Consider the following 18,971-nt stretch of genomic DNA (forward strand, 5'->3'; position numbering starts at 1 on the left):
GCCCTCCAAAGTGCTGGGATTACAGGCTTGAGCCACTACGCCTGGCTGCCTGGGCTCTTGAAGTGTGCTATGCTAAAGAAAATGCGACAGTTGGTGATGCTTAAGCACCTCAAACCTGATATCATACTGCAAGTAATGACTTTGCTGTATAAAAGGGAATGAGTGAACTCGGATGGAACATTGAGTCATCAGAACACCCACACATCCCGCTCCTGGCACGCCTTGCACTTGTCTCTTCAGGTGTTGTATTCATCCCACAAATATCTGTATTTGCTTTGACTGGGCAGCTCTCTGCTGGTCTTAACGAGACTCACTTGTGTGGCTCTGCTGGTCTTACCGGGACTCTCTTCAGTTGCTGGGTCGGTGGGTGTCTGTGCTCAGCTGGGATGGTTAAGCCTTTCTGCCTTTTTCCTGGGCTTCCTCAAAGCATAATGGCCTCAGGACAGTTGTCCTAAAGGGCAAAGGCAGAAGTTGCGAGGTCTGTTGAGGTCTAGGCTCTGGAGCTGATATATCATTACTTCTTCCACATTCTATTGGTCACAAGTCACAGGGCCAGCCCAGATGAATAGGAGTAGCGCAAAACATTGTGGTCATGTTTTAATTCACCACAGATGGTGGCAAGTGCTATGGAGAAGAATAAAGCAGGGAAGGAGGAGGAAGGGACTGGTGTGCATCAGAGAGAAGGCTGTCATTTTAACTAGGATGGTCAGGCAAGGCTGAGTTGAGAAAATGCAAGAGTCAAGACACCACAAGATCAAAGGAGGGAGCCATGTGGCTACCTGAGGGTAGAGCACTCCGGAGAGAAGGAATAGCTGGTTCAAAGCCCGCAGGACAGCGTGTGCCTGGTGAGGTTGAGAAATAGCAAGGCCAGTGTGGCTGGACCAGTGTGAGAGGCTGATAGTAGGAAATGCCCTCAGAGAGGGAACGGGGCCGTCCACGGGGATTGTTGGTCATTGTAAGGACTTCAGTTTTCAGACTGAGCGAGCTGGAAAGCACAGGAGGTTTTCAGCAGAGGACTGCTACAATAGGATGGACTTTTTTTTTTTTTTTTGGGTTGGTGACTCACTCTGCCACCCAGGCAGGAGTGCAGTGGCACACTCCCGGTCACCACAGCCTCGACCTGCTGGACTCCAGCGATCCTTCCACCTCAGTCTTCCAAGTAGCTGGAACTATAGGCGCGTGCTACCACATTCGTCTAATTTTTTACTTATTGTAGAGACGAGGTCTTGCCAAGTTGCTCGGGCTGGTCTTGAACCCACGGGCTCATGCAATCCACTTGCCTCGGCCTCCCAAAGTGCTGGGATTACAGGCCACCAAGCCTGGACAGGATGGACATTTTAACAGGATCGTAGATGGAAGGGGGCAAGGGTTAAAACAGAAAAACCACTCTGGAGGCTACTGCAGTAACCCTGGTGAGAAATCAGTGGTGGGGTAAGAGGGTTTGCTTATTGGTTGATTGTGGGCGTGAGAGAAGAAAAAGAACAAGAGTGATTTCAAGATTTCAGGCTAGAGTAAACAGAAGGATGCGGGTGCCATTAACAGGGTCAGAAATCCTCTGCAAGAGCAGACTGTGGGGAGGATCAAGAGCTCAGTCTTGGACCTTTTCAGCTGGGATTGTCTAGGAAGCAGCCCACTGGAGATCCTGTGTGGTCTACTGGATCTGTGGGCTAAAACCCAGGGGAGAGGCCTGGGCTAGAGATATTTGTTGGGAGGCCATCTGTAAGTGGGCTTTGGAATCATGGGACTGGGTGTGATCACTCTGGAGGTGAGGGCAGAGAAGTCTTCGGGCTGAGCCCTATAGAGTTGGAGGAGGTAAGGGCTGTGGGAGATTAGGAAAGCCAGCAGAGGGCGGAATCTAGAAGCCAAGGGAAGAAAGTGTCAAGGAGGAAAGAGTGCTCAACTGTGGCTATGGCTGCTCAGAGGTCAAGTGGGATAAGGACTGAGAGTTGACCAATGGATTTAGCAACTTGGAGGTCACCAGGGAGCTTAATGAGAACAGTTTCAAGGCAGTGGTGGGCTGAAAACCTTATGAGAGTCAGTTCAACAAAGGAAATAGATTGGCAGCAGCTGGTATAAGTTACTCTTGGAGGTGGAGAGCACAGGATTACTGGAAGAGGTGGGATCAGGAGATTGAGAGGTGTTAGAAGCAGTATCCATGTGGGTATTGAAATCACCAAGAATTATCAAAAGAGTAGTGATGGAGAGCTAGGAGCTAGCATCTTCAAAGAATGAAGGGGAGTGGTTTGTAGGATCACAAGAAAATGCAGTGAATGGTGGAGTCTAATGACATGAGATTCAAAGCTGGGTGTTGACTGGGCAAGGTGGCTCACATCTGTAATCCCAGCACTTTGGGAGGCCGAGGTGGGAGGATCACTTGCGCCTAGGAGTTCAAGACCAGCCTGGGCAACATAGTGAGACCTCATCACTTAAAAAAAAAAGTCAGGTATGGTGGCACACACCTATAATCCCAGTTACTCAGGAGACTGAGGCAGAAGGATCACCTGAGTACAGCAGGCCAAGGCTGCGGTGGGCTGTGATTGTGCCACCGTGCTCCAGCCTGAGTGACAGACTGAGACCCCCCCCAACTCACAAAACAAAACAAAACAAAAAACCCCTCAGTTCTGGGCCTTACAGCCTCAGGGCCGTCAAGGGCTACTTGAAGCATAAGGTATGGGAAGAATCCAAGTCCATATTTTTTATCCTTAAGATCTAAGCCTGTTGTTGGAAAACTGAGAGCTCAGAGTTCAGTGAGGAATTTCAGGCTATACTAACATTTCTACCTTATAATTGGAGACAACTCCAAGATTTTGTACATTTAAAACCCCAAAAAATGTTCTAAAAGAGAGATGGAATGATTAAAAAATTTTCCCTTAAAAAAAAATCCCCTTCTTCCATTACTTATTTCTTCTGCATTTTGATAAACTTCTTGAAAGTGTGGCGCTTCTAATGAACTCCAAGGAGCTTTCTCAGATTACCTCCACAGGGGATCAGAACAAGATGAGAAACACAATTATTTTGATTTGAGTGCTTTCTTGAAGAGTTGAACAATAAGACAAATGGAACACCATTATGCATATTCTTATAGTTTTCATTTAGCAGCAGATGTAAAAGTGTTGGTTATGGTCCTAATAATAACCATCTCTTTTTAATAAAATTCAGGTTAATTTTACATAAAGTAAAATGTACTGATCTTAATGTACAGTTTGGCAAGTTTTGACAAATATGTATACTCATGTAACCATCACCCAAATTAAGATAAAGAACATCAGCTGGGTGCAGTGGCTCACGCCTGTAATCCCAGCACTTTGGGAGGCTGAGATGAGAGGATTGCTTGAGTCCAGGAGTTCAAGACTAGCCTGGGCAACATAGTGAGAACTTGTGTCCTCAAAAAATTTTAAAAGTTAGTCAGGCATGGTGGTGTGCGTCTGTAGTCCCAGCTACTTGGGAGGCTGAGGTGGAAGGATTGCTTGAACTCAGGAGTCGAGGCTGTGGTGATCCATGATCGTGCCACTCTACTCCAGCCTGGGTGACAGGATGAGGCCCCAATTCAAAAGAGAGAGAGAGAGAGAACATTTTTCATTACTGCTAAAAGCTTTCTCATGCCTTTTCAGTCAATTCCTCCCCAAAGAGGCAATTGTTCTTAAGATTTCTGTTCCTATAGTTTTGCCTGTTCTTGAACCTCATACAAACAGAATCATACAGTTAAGAAGTCCTTTATGCCTGGATTCATCTGCCTAACTGTTCTAAGATTCATCCATGCTGTCACCTGTATCAGTAGTTTGCTCCTTTCTTTTCTTAGTTGCTTAGTGATGTTCCATTCTATAAATATATCACTATCCTTCTGTTGATGGACATTTATTTAGGTTGTTTCTAGTTTGGGGCTATCATTATAAATGTGAATTTAAGAAAAGCAGCTTTGAGAATTCTTTTATGTCTTTTTGTGGACATATGCTTTAATTTTTCTTGGGCAAATACCTAAGAATAGAATTGCTAGATCAGAGAGTAGGTGTATATTTAACTTTTAAAAATACTGCCTTACTGTTTTCTCAAGTGGCTATTACATTTTTCATTTCCACCAGCAATGAAAAAGAGTTCCAATTTCTCTATATCTTCACCAAGACTTGGTGTTATCAGGGTGTTTAGCTTGGGCTATTCTAGGGCGGTATATAGTGGTATTTCATTGTGATTTTTTTTTTTTTTTTACTTTTTTTAGAGACAGGGTCTTGCTCTGCCACCCATGCTGGAGTGCAGTGGTGTTATCATAGTTCCCTGTTACCTCGAACTCCTGGGCTCAAGTAATCCTCCGGCCTCAGCCTCCCAAATAGCTGGGACTATGAGCATGCACCACTACATCTGGCTTAGAGCACTGGATTTAGATCTTTCCAAATAGTTGAAATTTCTCAGGACAATTGTAGAAGCAACCATTTTATCTGTAAAAAGCTCCACATGCTATTTCAGTTTGAAGTTTCAAAATACAAAGAACCTTGAATAAAATCAGAGTTTGGGAACATACCTTAATTGGTGTTACAGCCTATGTGATACCATATTTTGTTCTGTATGAAGTTTTATTTTGAGACATAATTTTATTCGAGGACTGTCCAAATTTGTGTCATAATGGACATGTGCCCGTTAGAAGGCCTATTTTAAAAATTTGATTTACAAGTTGGCCCATTCAAAAATATAAACACAAAGATGTCATTTCAGAGATAAAATAATTTCTTTCCAATTCTAAGAGACTATAGAAAAGAAAGTATATACAGCAGCATTTATCCAAGTATTAGCAGTTGTTCATTGTTAATACTAATTGCAGCAGATAACATCGGTTGATTCATTCAACATCCATTCCCCATTACTCATCTCTACTGTGAAAGCTGGAAAACCAAGAACTTCATCTCTGGTTTTCCTTTGCATCTAGAAGAGACCATGAGACATAATTCTGGCCCATGAGCCAGACCAAAGACCCTGGGGAGGGCAGCCCTTTCAAAGTTCAAGTCACAGTCTTGCTAAAGGAAAAAAAAATCCTCTTGCCTTTCATTTTCTCCCAGAAAATTAACTAAGAGCCTGCCTGAAAGTACAGTATTCATCTAGGCACTGTGAGGGAGAGGGCAGGAGAATGAGCCTTCATCCTGACGAGGTCGAGGGCAGACTGGTTTCTGATGGCACCACTGAGCCGCTGACCCAGTCCTGGACTTCCTACCCTGGACTTCTGACTGTGTGAGACAATAGAACCCCTATCTGTTGAAGCCAGTGTCGTCAGGTTTTCTGACAGTTGCTGCCAAGTGTATTGCCAGCTGATTCCCTCGTGTTTAAAAGAAGATACTGCCGGGCTCGGTGGCTCAGCCTGTAATCCCGCGCCTTTGGGAGGCTTAGGTGAGTGAATTGCCTGAGCCCGCGGGTTCGAGACCCGCCTGGGCAGCGAGACTTCATTTCTACAATAAATCAAAAAATCAGCCGGGCATGGTAGCACATGCCTGTAATTCCGGCTACTTGGAAGGCTGAGGCGGAAGGATCGCCGGAGCCCAGCAGGTCGGCTGCGGTGGCCGGCAGCGGCCACTGCACTCCAGTCTGGGTGACAGAGTGAGACTCCAACTCAAAAAAAAAAAAAAAAAAGATACCATAAGAAACATGAAGTTAACTGTTTATATTATACACCATTATCTTTTTAAATTTTTTCAATTTTTAAAAGTTTTTTTTTTTAAGTTTTCTTTTTTGTAAATTTATTTTATTTTATAGATGTGAGTATAATTCAGGATTAGGTATACGAGTGGTCATCCTACAGGTAAAGTTTGGGCCTCCCTTTGGTCCCCACTTTGCCTGGTTTGAGCTCAGGAACCCTTATTGATGTCATGTGTCCCCTCGCCCCCCTGAATCGTTATCTCTTTATCGAACCTGGCTTTATCAAGAACATACTGATGTTTTGTTTTCTTAGTTAGAGTCTCATTCAGTTGCCCAGGCTGGAGTGCATGGCACGATCTTGGCCACCACAGCCTTGACCTTCTGGGCTCAGGTGATCCTTCCACCTCAGCCTTCCAAGTAGCTGGAACTACAGGCATGTACTGGCTAATTTTTGATTTATTGTAGAGACAAAGTCTCACTGTGTTGCTCAGGCTGGTCTCGAACCCCTGGGCTCAGGCAAACCTCTAGCCTTGGCCTCCCAAAGTGCTGGGATTACAGGCATGAGCCACTGCGTCCAGCAAGAACATAACTGATTTTTTAAAAATTATTTTAAAACATGAGGTCTTGCTATGTCACCTAAGGCCGTCTTGAACTCCTGGGCTCAAGCAATCCTCCCACCTCAGACTCTCAAGTAGCTGGGATTACAGGTGGACACCACCATGCCTGGCACAAGAACATAACTGATTTTTCAAGAAACCTCAAGTATTGAGGCATAATTTTATTTTTGCATGAGCAAAAGGATTTAACATTTTCACCATATTATCTACTTAGAAACCAAATTAAAAATCATTTATGAATGTTAGTAATAACCCACTCCAATATTGTTTTAGTATTTATGAAAAATGTACCAAATATTTTAATATACTATTTTTTAAATCAATGATTTTTTTCATATACTCTTATTGTTCTAAAATAAACTCCCTTTCCAGTGCATGAATGTTTGCATTTGGATCAGATATGACAGCAGGACACTAGAACACAATGAAACGGTTTGGTTGGCAGCCAAACACAGAATATATAGCTCTAAAGTACCTCTAAAATGAAGAAGTCGGCTGGGCGCGGTGGCTCAAGCCTGTAATCCCAGCACTTTGGGAGGCCAAGGCAAGAGGATTGCCTGAGCCCAGGAGTTCAAGACCAACCTGAGCAACTTGGTGAGACCTCATCTCTACACTAAATCAAGAAAAATTAGCCAGGCGTGGTGGCACACGCCTATAGTTCCAGTTACTTGGAAGGTTGAGGCGGAAGGATCACCTGAGCCAGCAGGTAGAGGCTGCCGTGGCCACGTGTGTGCCACTGCACTCCAAAGTGCTGGGATTACAGGCGTGAGCCACCACACCCAGCAAGAACATAAGTGGGCGACAGAGTGAGACTCTGACTCAAAAGAAAAAAAAGAAAGAAAGAAATGAAGAAGTCTGTGTGTAAACTCTACAAAACTAAATGCTGAAATATGTGAACAAACTTCAGGAAAGCAATATTGGAGGAAAGTATGTTCAGAGAAGGTGTTCTACTGAGACAGGTAAAGGCAAGTGGCAAGAGCATAGATTCTCCATCCAGACTGTCTGCATCCACACCCGGCTTTCCAGGCACAAGGTCTATAACCTTAGGCAGGTGTTAGTCAGCTCAGGCTGCCAAATAAAATGCCATCAACTGGGCTGTGTGGCTTAAACAACAGAAATGTATTTTCTCACAGTTCGGGGGGCTGGCAAGCCTAACCTCAAAGTGCTGGCAGTGTCGGTGGCTGGTGAGGGCTCGCTCTTTGGGTGGCAGGTGGCCGCCTTCTCACTGTGTCCTCACATGGCTTCCTGGAGCGCATGCGTCTCTCTTTTCCTCTTTTTAGGCCACCAATCACCTCCAGGTATAATCACACTGGGGAGGCCACCAACTACCTCCAACTAATCTCATGGTGGGCTAGGGCTTCAACATATGAATTTTGGGAAGATACAGTTCAGCCCACAGCAGCAGGTTACTGAACCTCCCAGGGCCTACATTTTCTTAGCTGTAAAAAGAGCCGATAATAATAGAAAAGGACTTTTGTGAGGATTAAAAGAATTAATACATGTACAGCTCTTAGAACACAAGTTGGTGCATCCATTGTAAGTGTCACACAAATTTGATGATCATTAGTGACTATATTTTGGGAAGTTTCTAATAGGGAATTCTAATTTCTCAAAAATATTATTAAAGTATACCTAAATTACTATTAATCAGGGTTTCTCACTCTCAACTGCTGTTGACATTGTGGAGTCTGATGATTCTTTGCTGGGGGAGTTGTGCTGTGCCCCGCAAATGCTTGGCAGTGCCCTTGGCCTCCGCCCCCAGCTGTGACAGCCACAAATCTTTCCAGACACTGCCAAATGTCCCCTGTGAGGCAAACTCACACCTGACTGAGAACCACTGATATAAATCTATCAAAGACACAAACAACAGCTACACAAATGCCTTAAAAATTTGAAAATTTGAGAAATTGGAGACCATCATACTTAGTGATCTATCACAGAAACAAAGAACTGAACGCTGTATCTCACTCGTGAGATCTGAACATTAATCACATCAGCACAAAGGAGGGATTGGCAGTAGTACATTAACGGGGGCGGGGGATGTGGGGGATGTAACAACACAAACAGGACCTGGTCCTAAGCCAGGGAAAGTTAGGGCCAGTTGGAGGCCCAAACTTCACCTGCACCAAGTCTGCTTGTGTAGTTAATCCTGACTCGTACCCCCACATCTCTGCAATAAAATAAAACTTAAAAAAATGTTTTTTTACAAAATTTAAGGAATAGGAAACTGTATCAACAATCCTTTTTCTTTTCTTTTCTTTTCTTTTTTTTTGAGTTGGAGTCTCACTCAGTCGCCCAGACTGGAGTGCAGTGGCCGCTCCCGGCCACTGCAGCGTCGACCTGCTGGGCTCTGGCGATCCTTCCGCCTCAGCCTTCCGAGTAGCCGGAATTACAGGCATGCGCTACCATGCCCGGCTAATTTTTGATTTATTGTAGAGACAAGATCTTACCAAGTTACCCGGGTGGGTCTTGAACCCCTGAACTCAGGCAATTCTCTCACCTTGTCCTCCCAAAGTGCTGGAATTACAGGCTGAGCCACCGAGCCCGGCCAAAACCTCTTAATATAAAATCTCGGAATCACGTTGAGTGAATGATTAGAAAACTGTAACAGGCAAGTCATTAAGGTCTCATTACCATTCACAAACACTCACAGTGCAATAATAAACTTTTTCATATAAAACTTTTATTGAGAACAGTTAGGAGTGCTTTGCCCCATAATTGAAAACACATTATTTTTAAAGTAACACTTCTATTAAAGGAGTCACTAAAAATGACTGAAATGAAACAATAACAGTAGCATTTTTTTTTTGAGCAGGGTCTCATTCTGTCACTCAAACTGGAGTCCAGTGACATGATCACAGCTTACCGCGGCCTCCATCTCCTGGGCTTAGGAGATCCTTCCACTTCAGCCTCCCAAGTAGCTGGGAGTATAGGTGTCACTATTCCCAGGTAACTTTTTTTTCGTAGAGATGAGGTCTCACTATGTTGCCTAGGTTGGTCTTGAATTCCTGGGCTCAAGCAATCCTTCTGCCTCAGCCTCCCCAAATGCTGAAATTACAGCATGAGCCACTGCACCTTGTCAAAAACAGTCGCATTTGCCATGGGCCAGACACTGTTCTCAGAGTTTATCCATTTAGTCACAACAATCAAGGTAGGCAGGTATTATTATTATCGACATTGTACATGAGGAAACAGATATGGAGAGGTGAAGTAGCCTGCCCAGAGTCACACAAGTAAATGGTGGGGCTGGGATTCAAATACAGGCATCCTGGCTCTACAGTCACTGAGTAAGAATATCAAAATGTAGAGAAAATACCTCCTCTGTATGACATGCTTTGCTGAACATAAGCTAACCATGCTTTGTTTTTCACACAGCTGCTATAGGAACACTTTAAACATCTTTTCCTGATACTGTACAGGCATCTCCACTAACTTCAATTAAATAAAGCAATTTTAAGGAATGTACCTTTGTTTTACACCAAAGGCTGTGTCTCCCTAGCAAAAATAAATAATTTAAAAAATAAGTAAAATCGTTTTGAGCTTATTCTTTAGGCCTAAAAGCCTTGACCAAGTGAATATTAAACCTCATGTTAAGTACTAGGCACATCTCTAAAGTGAAGTGATCAGCAAGATTTGGCTCTATGAGCTCTCCTTTTTAGAATATCAGTCATTCAAAAATCTGAACCTATATACTTTTTGTTTTGAGAGACAGGGTCTTGCTCTGTCATCTGGACAGGAGTACCGTGGCACAATCATAGCTCACTACAGCCTCCATCTTCTGGGCTTAAGTGATCCTCCTGAGTAGCTAGGACTACAGGTGTGTACCACCATGCCCAGCTTATTTTTTGTAGAGATGGGGTCTGGCTACGTTGTCCAGGTTGGTCTCAAACTACTGGCCTCAAGTGATTCTCCTGCCTTGGCCTCCCAAAGGTGCTAGGATTTCAGGTGTGAGCAATTGCACTGAGTCTATACCTGAACCCATATACCAGTGCTCCCCAAAGCAATACTACCTCTAAAGGGTATATTTTTAAATGTGAGCTTTTTTGAGGTGGCATACAGATTGGTGGAACCCCTGGCCTTCAGTTGGTGAAGGTCAAGGAAGTCAGATGTCTTGGGACATAGGGGACAGTCCCAGATGATGAAACACAGATCCACATCCTATGTGACTTTATGTTCATTCATGCGGCAGAAAATCTGTTCACAATGACCTACACCTAGAACCTGATAACTTCTTGCATATAAACACAAAGTACTTTTTGCATGGTCTTAAAATTCACCAGTCTCTGAATATGCAATTAATATGTAAATCAAAAGACTGCCTGTTTTTTGTTCGGAACTTTACAAAAAGTATTATCAACGAAAAAGCCTGAGTCACTCCATCAGTCTACATTGTTGCTGTCTACCCGTAGTGGCTGCATATGCCAGACACACACACAGGGTATCAGCCTACTTCATTATAGCTTCTAGTGTAATTGTATGCATTTACATACTGCAATACAACTGAGCTTTACTTTCATTTCTCTTTTATATGACTATTATATACACTTTAATTACGTGTATCGGGAACATTTATGAATTTCACTTCAGGACAGCAAAGGGAACACTAGTTTTTATAAAAAGGAAGCAACGGGACTTGATAGGGTAAGATTTACTGACTTGCTGGAATACAAGAATGAAATTTGCATAGATGGAAAATTAAACCGCTAAAGCTGACTAATGCTTGTTTCCAATAAACTAGTAAAATAAAATTAATGTCATTTAGTCAAACGCAAAGAAAAACCTGTTCCATGCTCAAACGATGTGTTGGAACCCACAAGTGAATGTCTCGGCATGTCTTTCTGACAAAACACTATGTGCTGAACTTTCAGATGGCGATGCAGATGAGCTGCCACCAGCCCAGGATGGCAGGATCAGTGCTGCTTTGTCCCAGACCCTCCTCCTCGCTTGCCCTCAGATGCTGGTGTGGAACATAAACAGAGCTTTGTTAGGTGGTGGGACTGTGCTTTTGCTGTGTGGAAAATCAAATTATTACTGCCATCCCCCACATTTCATTTACATGCTGTCACACGCCTAAAGTAACCTGACACACTTTCCTCTTCGCTGCAAAGCCAAATATTTGGATCACATTTTATGGTTGCAACCTTTTAAAAAGGTCAGACAAAAAGTCACTAAAACAGTTCATTGCGCAATGATAAACATATTCAAGTGGCTAAACATATTTGTATATTATAAATGATTTTCTCAGTAGCAAGAAAGACAACTGTGAAAAAATATATAATAAAGCAATAATTTTCAGAAAGATCTGATTAATAAGAAGTGGTCAATAGGAGAGCATACAAAATTCTAATTTTGTACTCTGTTCTTTTTTAAACATTCTTTTATGTATCCACATCCCTTGGATTTAAAGGTTCAGAATGGCAGATGTGAATAGTTAAGATTTTAAGGTTTTTATATTTTAAATTCCTATCAGTAGCCTCTAATACAGAAGAATTCAAAATGAACTTGTGGTTAATAATTTGTTTAGAAATAACTTACTCTGAATATGAGTTTGCTAAAATTTAAGTATTTTCTTGCACTTGTTTCCAGATAATAAACCCTAAATCTTATTATTGCCAAATGAAAACGTATATACATTTTCTCAAATTAAATGAAAGCATTTACTTGACAGATTAGCACTAAGTTTAATATTGTACATAAAACTGTAATAAAGACAATTTTCAAATAAGGTAAACAGAATAGACCATTTATTAAAACACTGTGTGATAAAATAAGCTTTCTGATCCAATGCTACACTGGCAAACACATTCCCTTCATTCAAATTTACATCATCATCTTACCAGAACTAGAAAATACTTCTGCCCTTCACATCCAATGACTGAAGAGTGAGGTGAGGACAGATCTAGTTTTCTTGATGAGTCAACGGTAAAGAAGGATAACTTAAAAGATAATCAGAATTCCATATGCCCAAACATTACATTTTATTTACCCTGCTCACTGGTTCCAATTAAAAATTCTCACACCAAATAAAGATTTCATGGACTGCATTCCCCCTGCCAAAAATAAATATTACGAACAAATTAAGGATAAGAGTTGGGTTTTAAACTGCACTTTATTTGTTACTATCACATTCTTTTTTATCTGATCACCCATAAGCATGCAAAAAGTTCTTTTTTGTATGGGACTGTGTCCACTGCCTGTTGTATATCAATAAGTAGATAATCAAGGTCATTCAATGTGGAGTCCTCTCCTTTTTTATAGCACTTCTAAGCAGTGTGTGGGACACACACACCACAGAGGTAGGAAAGACCATCTTTAATAAATTATCTTCTTAATTGTAGAGAATTTCTGAAAATAAAACTGGCAAAATGCTAAACCATGCCTTTAATGAGGCCCAAAGGACCACAGATCCATCGACTCCTATTTGAAGAATTAATCCCCTGGAGTGTTCTAGCCTTTGTAGGGCACTTGATAACAAGATTCACCAGGGCTCCAAATAACTGCATTAAGAAAGCTGCCTGCCACTCTCATTTGCCGATTCTTTGGACCACCCAGTCCTGCTGGCAGAGAGGGCAGCGATTGTTCTGTTTCACCCACAGGGACATGCAGCAGTTGTGAAAGGAATGATTACATTCTCCCCAGACCACTGAAAGAAAGAAAGAAAAAAATGAGGTGATATTACATATTTCAATTTAAATTACTAAAACTCAAAATTATAGTTTATTTTATGAATAATAACCATGATTCATAATCTTGGAAAAAAGAGGAATAATTGGCCAAAATAATGTTTTTCTATCTAGAAAGAAACAGAAGTTTAAATGTATAAATTACACTTAAGAAATGAGATAAGTTGGCCAGAAGTGGTGCTCAGTGCCTTTGGGAGGCCCAAAGTCAGGAGCTTGAGACCAGCTGGACAACATAGTGCGACCTCATCTCTATAACATATTAATAATAAAAACTTTTTTTAAAAATTAGGTAAGCTGCTAAGGGACTTGTCATCCCTGTTCTAGAATTTGTGACCCCTCGTTCCCTTCACACACTTTCTTGAAGTTAGGAGATTAAAAGACTTGAACCTTCCTTAGATCCCAGGTGTTCTCAGTTAGGCACTGACCTTAGAGATCTTTTGGGCTTCATTTTATTGAAAAATGTCCTCCCAGATTTCATTACAAAGATAGAATGAGTATCAAATATTTTCAGCTCACAGTAAGCAGTTATAAATTACATGCTTCTAAACATTATCAGTTATACGTCTACGGAGTTGTTTTCTAGAAGTGATGAATTGTGTTAAGTCATCCATAAGCAGTGCAATTCCTCATGCGGCAATGACATTTTCCAAGTGGGTGGCTGGAGAAAGAGGTCTCTGTGATCAAAGAAAGCGGCCTGCCCCTCACAATTCCCAGATTGATATGATTTTAAACTGGCATCATGAAAGAAATTTTTTCAAGGGAAATCACCCACAATCTGGAATACAATCTCATCAGACTTCATCTGCCCCCTGCTTGCCCAGCTGAGCTAGAGGACAATGGAACAAGAATAAATGAAAGAAATGATTTGGGGGAAGAGAAGAGAAATACTTCCTATGAAAACTGGCTACATAGGGCAGGAAGTAAGAAGGACACATTTTAAGTGTTTCAAGAAGAAGAAATAAGATTTGATCAAGACTCAAAACGTTATTAAGAAACTGTATGTAAACCAACCATGCAAACATAAAATACAAAGTTAACCTTTTAGTCCAGGAAAGACTATAAACACTTTCATATAGCAATCTAGCAGTGATCACCTCAAAAACAAGGACATAAAGACCTTTGACTTGCTTAAAATATTTAGGTTAAGACAACTTTGGTAATCTAAAACTGTAAAGAAAATTTAATAGATTTCAATATACAAACCACATCCCTTCAAAATACTTGAGACTTAGAATTTTTTCTACCTTAGTTGAGAATTTAAATATTGTATCATGTTTTAAAAAATGGAAATGCTTTATTAGAACCCAAAATGACCTATAACACAGCAAAAATTCAAATAATATTTTGACAAATTTATTTTATAATTTTAATAGGAGGTAATTATTTATTTTTTGATGACCAAAATGTTTCTTATGACTATGTCTGGAATAAAATAACGGATCCTTCTTAATGATAGTGTTAAAAGGACTTGCAGATTCATTCCATTAAAGCCTTTTGAGAATCAACACATTTTATATTAATAACGGACCACTGCTTTACAGTTTATTTTTGTGTATTGATAAAGTCAATCTTAATTGCAAATTCAAACATTCCCACTGAGAGAAAACCTTCAGTTGAAAAAGCAAGAGAAAGAAATTACAACATACCAACACAATCCTCTTGTTTGTTTTCAGCTTGACATCTAAGACAGGCATCTAAAAGTAAACAAATAGCAATTCTCATTCTGATGCTCAGAATGCAATTTTTAAAACCCAGACACTTCAAAGTCAAATAAAAGCCCTAAAGGTTAGAGATGGAGATAGAAGACCCTCAGTATTAATTTCTCATCTGAACATAACTATTTAAAGAGGAATAAAGTACAGGCCATTTTACTAATTTACCTATGACCAGGAACAATTTCACAAGGGTTAACAAATGTTGATTTTACAAGCTTTGATGAAAAGATGTCCTGACAGTGCCATTAGAGAAAACCACTAGAGAAAAAGATGCCATACTCTCTATTAGAAGTTACTATAAACTCACTAGGCATGCTCAGGGGCAGTGCATTTTAAAGACCCCCTTTTAAAAGGATGGTTATTTCTTGGAATTTCTTTATGTATACATAAAGAAACTCTAGAAGGATACTCAAGAAACCAATTTTGAACTATGTACCTGTATAACCAAAATTAAGTTGAAAAACTGACTCTTTCACAAGCAAGTTTTCTTGAGTTACCCATACTTCTTGACAGACTTTATCCTTCAGCAACCCATAAAAAGTAACTTCTTGCTTTCATTCATATCAAAGAAACAGAGTTCCTTTAAAATGAACTATTCTGTATGCTTTCAATAGGTCACTACTAATGGTCGGTCATCCAAAGAACACTGATGAAAAGCAAGGGCTGGGTGTCAAATTCCAGTGGCATTTACTGGTTTCAGGTCCCTGGACCAATTACAAACCTCAGTGTCCTCCCCTGTAACAAGCAGATAATGCCATGAGGTATTTAGATATTAAGTGGGGATGAAACATACCTCTGAGAATTTTACAGATAAAATAAATAGTAGGTACTCTAAATACTAGGTTTTTTTCTTTTTAAAGGTAAGTCTGAGTCTAAGGCAACTACCCAACAATGGCAAAGTGTTCTAAAAGTTATGCTGGTGTAAATACTTAGAATGGGTACCCAAAGAGTTTACAAGAAGTTTTCAAAATTCAATCTGTAGTACTATTACCTTAAAGAAAAAGGTAATACAGAATATTTTAGGGACCAAAAATGGGCTCATTCACTAGCTGGAAGAGGAGTCACGGCTGGGTAAAAGGAAGTTCAAACCAACAGAAAAAAAATAGTTTTAACATAAATAGGAGAAAAATAATTCTGTAAAAATAGAAACAGTGGAGTTGAAGCTGGCTTCTCTTCTTACACTGGGTTATGCACAGGCATTTGTTTGCTCCTCTCCGTATGCTCTTACCCTTAAGAAAACACCACCACCCTGGACTCTTCAGTGTGGACTAAAAACAACCACTGCCTCCCGAGGCTTTCTTCAATTTCATAATTACCAAGCATCTACTCTGTGCAAGGAGTTATGCCCTGGGGACACCGACGTGACCAAAGCTAGGTCTCAAGGGGCTCACCAGCAAATGAGGAGGTAGACAAACATATAAATACCTTAAGGATCACCCTGCTACCTGTTATCTGGCTCTGGTTCTGCGCAACCACAAAATTTGAGTATTAGAGTTGGTGAGTCCAACTGCCTCTTTACAAATTAGGAAGGTAAGGTTTCAAAAGGTCACGTGAAATGTCCAAGGTATACAGTCATGAGGGTCACTCTGGCTATAGTAACTTGGCTGTATAAGCAAACCTCTTCCCTTCTTCCTCATTAGTGCTTGCCCACTGTGCCATCTGCTCCTTTCAGAATGAAAGCAGAGTGCTACTCATACCAGAATGGGTTGACAGGTAAATCTTGGAGCAGAAAGTGTAATAAATTCCTTAGGAGTGGGAGATAAACTCCAAATATTAAGGACATGGAACTAAGTGGGTTCTTGCTGCAGAATCTAGAAGTCTCTGGATTGTGCTTATAGCTTTGATTTAGATTATCAAAGAGTTACCCCAATACACACAAATCTCTAAAGTTTCAGACCAAAAAAAAAAAATTTCTGTCATGATGTTCCTAGTGTCCAAAACAGCACATTTCCAGGGAGTACAGTAACATCTTGTAGATTGATGCTAGGTAAGGCCTGGAAAGTCTGAAAAACACATTTCCTTCTACTGCCACCTGACCACTAAGTGGGTTTTAAAACACCTCATAAACAAAATACAAAGGTCTGGTCCAGAATACTTTCCTGAACCCAAAGTACAGCTGTTATAAATATGCAACATTAATCCTGCAGTAGCAGAATACTTGCTATAATTAGAATGTTAATGATGAATGTGTCACTGCCCATACTTTGACCTATTTTAAATATCTCAGTAAAGTTTATTTGTTGCAAAATTTCAATTACTATTTTAGCTTCTGCATTTCTACTTACTATTTAAACTTTTTTTCCTTTGAGGAGAAAACAGCTTTTTAAGTGATAAACCCTTTTAAAATGGCCCTGGGAACATTATTTTTAAACTAAAAAGGAACTAAATGGAAGTTTAGTTTCCTTTAAGCTAAAGGGAATTTTTTTTTGAGTTGGAGTCTCACTCTGTCGCCCAGACTGGAGTGCAGTGGCTGCTCCTGGCCACCGCAGCCTCGACCTGCTGGGCTCCAGCGATCCTTCCGCCTCAGCCTTCCGAGTAGCCGGAATTACAGGTGCACGCTACCACGCCCGGCTGATTTTTTGATTTATTGTAGAGATGAGGTCTTGCTGCCCAGGAGGGTCTCGAACCCACAGGCTCAGGCAATCCACTCACCTCAGCCTCCCAAAGGCGCGGGATTACAGGCTGAGCAACTGAGCCCGGCTGCTAAAGGGTATTTAAGTGATAAAATTTTTAGCTAGTATTGCAAAAGAAAAAAAAAATATTAGCTCTCCTGGATAAGTTAAACATGCATCCCAAACAGAAATAATAATTCTAGTTCTTAAGTAAAGAGTGGAAAGGGGGAGGGAAGAGTTACATTGCAGGCCAATAAACTAGATACTTTTAAAGCCTAATATGCAAAAATAAGTGGATCATGTCTAAAATCAAGGTTTTCCAAAAGTAAAAAATAAAAATATTTAAATCTCATTACTGTAAATCTTTGAAACAAGTCCCTATGAATAAAAGACAAAAGCGCATAAATTGAGAAATTTCTTAATTCTGGTAGGCTTAAGGTCTCATCCCTTAAGAAAGGAGAACAATTCTATGTTCGCCAATTCTCTCGTTTTTGTAGGACAAGTCACAAAGTTTCCAAACTACAGAAATCAATTTTCTTCAACTGTCCTCAAGAAACAACTCATTTAAAAAGCTCTCACAGTAATTTCAAAGCCCTATCTAAAAACATAACTTGCGGTTAAACAGCATCTGTTTTTACAGTGGTCTGAGATCTTAAAACAGACCCACGTCAGACACAACAAGATTAAACTGCTCTGAAATGTTTTACTTGATCCACGATTTTAACCCAGTATATTATAGAAAGAAGACATTTGTAAAACAGGGTTCTCCACAAAGACGTGACTCAGAGCAGGGCAGTATCTTCTCCAGGAAATGGCATCTTATGATGGAGAGCGGGGCGAGATGGAGATGAAGCTTACTGTTTCCGAATAAAGGACTTACGTTGTTCAATTCCCATGAAACTCATATTCGTGAACCATACTGTATCCCCTTTAAGCCAAGCGAATGCTCAGATCAATCCCCATTTAAAGGCCAGCCCGACAGCAGCAGCAGCTAATCCGGAAATGCGTGGGCTGGGAACACTTTTCTTTACTGCGCCCGTCGTTTTTGTGGAAGAGGCGATGCCTGAGCATCACTTTCTGGTGGACCAAAACCTTTTCAAGTGCGCTGCTGAGTCACGGCCTTCACCCTGACCCCTCCGCGGTGTGCTGTGACAGCTGGGACTGGCCACACAAACCTAGGTGGTTCCAACAAGCTCCAGAAATCACCCCGCTCTATTCTCTGGGCCACACCCATCACTACCTGAAACCACCGTTTGATTCCTCCGTTTGTCACCCGTCTTTCTCCCAAGAACATCAGCCACCCGGCGCGGGGGGCCCTTGCACGACCCCACGCCCGCACCCCTCCGGCCCGCTGGCAGCAGAGGCGTGGCCCGCGCCCCCCAGCGCCCGGGCAGGGCGACCCCGGACCACTCGCCCAGGCCGGGGGCTTTCCGAGACTTAGGGCGCGCCGGCCGGCCCTGCCCCCGCCGGAGCCGGCCCGCAGAGGCCGCAGGGCGGCCCCGGGCTCGCGTGCAGCGCTTACCCATCACCTGGACCCTGCAGATGGCGCACGTATCGCACTCCACGTCCCAGCTCCACATGGCCACCGCGTTCCACTTCTTGAGAGAGAACATCTTGTCGCCTCCCGACTTGGAGCCTGCGCCCCCAGAGTGAGAGGCCAGGGCGCAGGGCTCCTCGCCGTCTTCCACGTCGGCCATGGCGGCGGCGCGGAGCCGGCGGCGGGGACGT

General features: G+C 41.8%; 1 protein-coding gene across 3 annotated transcripts; it reads right to left on the minus strand.

The window, feature by feature from the left end:
- Positions 1-11,955: 11,955 nt before the first annotated feature.
- Positions 11,956-18,965, minus strand: RNF7 (ring finger protein 7). 3 transcript variants are annotated; one of them, XM_008066181.1, is made up of 3 exons: positions 18,773-18,965; positions 14,563-14,610; positions 11,956-12,876 (listed from the first exon to the last, which is right to left on the minus strand). In XM_008066181.1, the coding sequence occupies exons 1-3, from the start codon at positions 18,938-18,940 to the stop codon at positions 12,820-12,822; spliced, it is 273 nt and encodes a 90-aa protein (XP_008064372.1). In that variant the 5' UTR covers positions 18,941-18,965; the 3' UTR covers positions 11,956-12,819. The 3 variants fall into 3 exon arrangements, with proteins under 3 accessions (XP_008064372.1, XP_008064371.1, XP_021572306.1); XM_008066180.1 differs by having other exon boundaries at positions 18,766-18,965; XM_021716631.1 differs by lacking the exon at positions 14,563-14,610 and having other exon boundaries at positions 18,766-18,965.
- Positions 18,966-18,971: the final 6 nt, after the last annotated feature.

The sequence above is a fragment of the Carlito syrichta genome, unplaced genomic scaffold (assembly GCF_000164805.1).
Source record: "Carlito syrichta isolate Samal-C Ts95f unplaced genomic scaffold, Tarsius_syrichta-2.0.1 Scaffold308852, whole genome shotgun sequence".
NCBI classification, from domain to species: domain Eukaryota; kingdom Metazoa; phylum Chordata; class Mammalia; order Primates; family Tarsiidae; genus Carlito; species Carlito syrichta.